The sequence below is a fragment of the Phoenix dactylifera genome, chromosome 14 (assembly GCF_051530095.1).
Source record: "Phoenix dactylifera cultivar Ajwa chromosome 14, Ajwa_hap1_PhDact_Kaust_v1.1, whole genome shotgun sequence".
In the NCBI taxonomy this organism is placed as follows: domain Eukaryota; kingdom Viridiplantae; phylum Streptophyta; class Magnoliopsida; order Arecales; family Arecaceae; genus Phoenix; species Phoenix dactylifera.
The window spans coordinates 11,362,149-11,367,776 of NC_143203.1; the positions used below are offsets into that span (position 1 = coordinate 11,362,149).

The following is a 5,628-nucleotide window of genomic DNA, read 5'->3' on the forward strand; positions in this document are numbered from 1 at the left end:
GTGAATCATGTATGTAAGTAACCTATCCTAATCTCTTATGGATCATGCATGAAATTTAATCCGTTATACTTGTATTGTAGGTCATGTACCCTAAATTATAAGCTGTGAATGGTGAATGTATATGGCACGCTTTAGTTATACAAGTTATGATTATATGTGCTTTATGATTTCCATTGTGCCTACGAAATAAGTAGATTACATTATATCCTAAGATATGGGTTATGAATCATGTGTATGAGTGGCATGTGTTAGCCATATAATTGGTGATTATGCATAAATCATGCTTATGTAGATTTCATGATGCATGTAAGGTGAATAGAATTGCATGTCATAATTTTCACTAGCATGAGCTTAAAGCATGATGATGAATTGCCTCTAGTTGTTTGCACATCTTGCAAGGGGTACCTAAGGGTTCTTGATGCTACGGGCCGAATGCAACTGAGCCGGCCTTGCCAGTGGCCGATAATGACTGAGCCAGCCCCGCCAGTGGCCGACTAATAACTGAGCAGGCCCCACCAGTGACCGATAACGAATTCGCCGTAGCATCCATGAGGTACCACCTATAAGAAATATTGTCCACGAACTCTTAAGAGCTACTGATCGAATGCAACTGAGCCGGCCTTGCCAGTGGCCGAGAATGACTGAGCCAGCCCCGCCAGTGGCCGCCTAATAACCGAGCTGGCCCCGCCAGTGGCCGAGAATGACTTCGCAGTAGTATCTGAGAGTATGGCCACGGCATGCCGGCGGCACGATTTTCTTTATTTATATGCATGTGCAAGATTCCTTGATAATGTAGGATACTGGTTTATTTACTCAGCATGGATATTTTATCATGATGATTTATTAGATAGCATACATGTCAGCTTCTCAAAACCCGATTAAATATGATCAGTAGGGTAGTTGATTCGACAAGATTATGCAGGATTACTTACTGAGCCGTGTAGCTCATGCCTGTTCATTTACGTTTTTTTTTCAGATCAGTGACAGCTGCTAGAAGCATTTTTCTTTTGCAACAGGGTTTCCTTATTTTTGGGATGATATGAATATACTTTTGTGTATATAAACTATGTAGAAGCTCTGTACTTTATATGAACCAGTATGTTGTAATACCTTCTTTTTGATATATGTAAGTTTGACTGCTTTTGACTACCTGTTGACCATGTACGAGGCTGCGTGCTATTGTGGGCAGTAGTCGGCAATAGCACGGCCGTGTCACGGATCCGGATCCGGGGCGTGACAGTTACTGTAAGAGATCAGGCCGAAGCTTTCAAATCATCGTGGAGTCATGCCATCATTCGTAGCGAAGCAGGTTTGCCGTAAGGGGCTTGATGTCCGTAGACAGCAGAAGCCATACGCTTTAATTGTTGAGTAAGCTGAGTGCCTGTAGAGGCCATACGCTTTGATTGTTGAGTAAACCGAATGCCTGTAGGAGTCATATGCATTGATTGTTGACGAAGGCAAGGAGTAGTTTTTCGATCGCGCTGTGGGGGATGTGACCACAGCGCACGAGTCAGGCGTCTTTGGGTCGGTAGGGCTGCTCGGACGCTTCCAGGTCGGAGAGGCCACTCGGGCACCTCCAGGTCGGAGGGTCCACTCGGATGCTTCGGGTCGGAGAGGCCACTCGGGCGCCTCCGGGTCTCCTGGTCGAAGGATCTGCTCGGTCGCCTCCAGATCGGAGGGTCTGGTCGAACGCCTCCAGGTCGAAGGGTCTGCTCGGATGTTCATGCAAGCGTGACGACTTATATTTTTTTTCCCCAACAATCTCTATTCTGTATCAAAACATGGGAAGTAAAAATAGAATGTCCGCATTGGTATATTCCAAACATTTTTTATTTTTGGGTAGAAATATATCCAAACTTTGTACTAGTGCAAGATTCGGTCATAAGAATATGTTTTTTTTTCCTTAATTCATATTTAGTTATTAATATCTTGCATGGATGCTCTAACCCAGCAGCGATTCCATGCCACCAGCTCCCACTTGGCTGTGTCGCCTCCTCCCCCGACACCTCTCTCCGATCAAATTTTTACCGTCCGATCCCCGTTCTCTCCAACTACCGTTGCGGACTCGGAGGGCGTCGGTCCCCGGATCCCGGTTGAACCACGTGTGCATCGAGATTCCCAATTCCTCGGCAAATTCCCGCGATTTCCTTCCCTCAACTCTAACCGCCTTGCCCCGACCCGCCCCGCCGCGCTCCCTCAAATCCCTTAGAAATCAGAACCGTCCATTGCAGATTAGACATCACAATCTGTGCACTTGACGACGACAAACTTGTAGTTTCTGTTCATAACCGAGGGTATGCTCGTCCTCGTGTCGTCTTCCGAGACCGAAGAGGGAGGTGCCAGCTGCCGATTGATCGCGGGGCTCACGATCTGTAACTAACATGCACGGTGATTACATGCTAACTTGCGCTGCTTCTTCTTGCGATAAAAGCCAAACGGAGGGCTCTCCGTTCCCCCCCGTCTCTCTCCCACCGATTGAGTTGCCAGTTCGGATCGATAGAGTTATTATTTCAAGAATGGAGTCAGCGGCGGCTTGGATAGAGCCGAGCCTCGACGTGGACAAGCTGAGGTACGAGATCTTCTCCATTCTCGAGAACAAGTTCCTCTTCGGCTGCGACGACCCCAAGCTCTTCGTCTCCGCCGGAAGCACGCCGACGACGCCTCCCAAGGCCTCCGCCGCTGGAAAGGTCCGCATCCTCTCCATTGACGGAGGCGGTGTCGCCTCCGACGGCATCCTCGCCGGCTTCGCCCTCGCCCGCCTGGAGGCCTTTCTTCGCAAGTTTTCCGGCGACCCCGCCGCCCGAATCGCCGACTTCTTCGACCTGGCTGCCGGATCCGGCGCCGGCGGGGTCCTCGCCGCCATGCTCTTCACCCGGGGTCCCGACGGCCGCCCGCTCTTCTCCGCCGACGAGGCCCACCGCCTCCTCACGAAGAATCGCTCCCGGCTCGCCACCTCCGGCGAGAAGGGGCTCCTCCGCAAGATTTTCCGGCGTTCTGGCGGACAAGCCGGGGTATTCTTCCGAGGGATCTTCGGTGACGCGACGCTGCGGGACACCGTGAAGCCGGTGCTGATCCCGTGCTACGACCTGGCTTCAGGGGCGCCGTTCGTCTTCTCGCGGGCGGACGCGGTGGAGACGGACGGCTACGATTTCCTGATGCGGGAGGTGTGCGCCGCCACGTGCGCGGCGGCGGGAGCGGCGGCGGTGGAGATGCGGTCGGTGGACGGCCGTACGAGGATCCGGGCCGTCGGCGGGGGGCTGGTGATGAGCAACCCCACGGCGGCTGCCGTCACGCACGTGCTGAATAACAACCTGGAGTTCCCCTTCGCCGCCGGTGTAGAGAACCTCCTGGTGCTCTCGCTAGGGGCCGGGGAGCCGGAACCCGCCGGAAGAACTTCGGCACCGCCGTCCGCGGCGGACCTCGTCCGTATCGCAGGGATTGGCCAGGCCGACGTGGTACGAATCCCGCCACCTCTTCCGTCGCTAGTTTTCTCAAATGACGAAAATACCCTGGACATTTTGGTCATTTCACTTTTTAGAACTAATTTTCTGAATTATTTTGTTTTATAAATTATCAGGTGGATCAAGCGGTGGCCATGGCGTTCGGGACGAACAGGACAACGAGCTACATCCGCATTCAGGTATTGTTCGGAAAAAAATGTTCTCGCTTTATTCCCACTTTATCTAAATTACCAGAATAGCCCTACTGGAGAGGGCATTTTGGGAACAAGGAGAGCTAAACTTTGAGGGGGTATTTCAGGGAAATGGGGTCAGCTTGGCAAGAGCGGTGGACGGAGTTGAAGCGGCGGAGGAGGCGCTGGCGGAGAGGAACGTGGAGTCGGTGCTGTTTCGGGGGAGGAAAGTAACGGAGCGAACTAACGGCGAGAAGCTGAAGTGGGCAACGGAAGAGCTCATCAGGGAGCACGATTGGAGGAGGAGGAGAGTGCCGACGGTCCTGATGAAGCCGACGATGACGCCAAGGACGTCCTGCTCGACCACAGTTACTACGGTATCCTCCAGGACGTCCTCTGGGTCTCCCTGATACTGACACGTGTCAATATGTCGCTTTGAACGTTTTTTTGTCGTTGACCGGTGTGTGCGCGCAGCCGACGGACGGTCAGGATGCAAGAGGGAGGGAGAGCGCTTGATAAAAAGCGGGGTTTAAGAAAATAGATATTAAAGTACGAGTGTGATGGTACTGTTGATGGTCTGCCACTTAGAATTTAAAAAAAAATTCTTAGATTTTTTTTTTTTTTTTTTTACATTCTCTCTTGGGAGCTTTATAAAGGGTGCCTAGTCATGTGTTGGAAATTTGGAATGTGTATATATTTAGGTGAATTTTGTTTACAACATTGTAAAAACAGGGTTCTATTATCTGAAATGTGCTTCTTTATCTTTAATTTTAAAGATAGGAGAGGGAACGAAAAGACAAAAAAAAAAAAAAAAATCTAAATAGTAGACCAAAATGTGTAATTCATGTCAAAGAAGAAAATGTACACTAATGTTTTGTTATTGATCCCTTGTGCATAGGATAGAAGATTAGCATAGACTCATGTGTATGTGATACAAGCATGGTGATACAAAATCTGAAGGCTATTAGTCGTAGATGGTGATGGTGAAGTGCTGCTCCTACATGGAAAAATTTATTTTATAAGTAAGTGAACTAGAAAATATTAGTTATGATGGATCGCTTCCTCTAAGATTCAATCCCTCCCTTTAGTGCCAATTGTTGCTAGAAACTGAACCCGGGGGCGACCACTGGCTGAGAAGAGAAGCTCCGAGAGGTGGTGCATCGACGGGCTGCGTCCTCCGAGGGACCTGCAAAAAGCTGGTGGCCGGGGTGTCCGGCGCCGGCTTTCTGATGCTTCTTAAGTAAGCAGAAGCAGAAGTCGAAGGTTTAATTCCTTCCTCTAGCACCAACTGTTGTTGGAAACTGGATCCGGAGGCGACCACTGGCTAAGAAGGAGGAGCTCCGGGAGATAGTGCGTCGGCGGGCTGCATCCTTCGGATGACCTGCAAGAAGCCGGTTGCCGGGGTGTCCGACGCCGGCCCTCCAATGCTTAAGTCAGAGGGGGCTTTCGTGGAGAAAGAGAGAGAGTTTGTATGTAGGAGTCCAAGTTAGAAGTTTCCAGTCCCTTTTTTATAGGAGGAGAGTCAGAGTTACCTGCAATGTGACTGGGCGAATTAATGGGTTACTGTCATGATTAGGTGTGATCGTGTGAATTAATGAGTTGCCGTGGATGACTGGACGAAATTGAGTGAGTCAACGAGTTACCGTGAATGGCCTGAGATTTTGGGCAGGCGGAAGGTCCGTGGAAATCGTGCATATTTAATTGCTGACAGTCGCTCGGGCGGAGGTCGCGGGATTGGATTCCGGATGAGGAGGAGAGGGGCTTGATTTCCGGTGGAGTGGAGAGGTCTGCTTCATCCTTCGACTGGGTCTTCTTCGGACGTAAGGTCGATCGGGCTCAGCTTAGCCGAGATCAGGGCCGCAAGGCGGTGAGCTCCGAGGTCGGGCGCACTTAGGTCAGACGCCTTGAGGTCGGGCGCCTTGAGGGTTGTTGCCGTTGCGCCCGTCGTCACGCGCCAGCGATGCATCTCCATGTGTTTTGGGCAATCCATTTTTTCT

General features: G+C 50.8%; 1 protein-coding gene across 1 annotated transcript; it reads left to right on the plus strand.

The window, feature by feature from the left end:
• Nucleotides 1-2,326: 2,326 nt before the first annotated feature.
• Nucleotides 2,327-4,392, plus strand: LOC120108629 (patatin-like protein 3). Its single transcript, XM_039122286.3, has 3 exons — nt 2,327-3,455; nt 3,578-3,640; nt 3,760-4,392. The coding sequence occupies exons 1-3, from the start codon at nt 2,382-2,384 to the stop codon at nt 4,039-4,041; spliced, it is 1,419 nt and encodes a 472-aa protein (XP_038978214.2). The 5' UTR covers nt 2,327-2,381; the 3' UTR covers nt 4,042-4,392.
• The last annotated feature ends 1,236 nt before the right edge of the window (nt 4,393-5,628 follow it).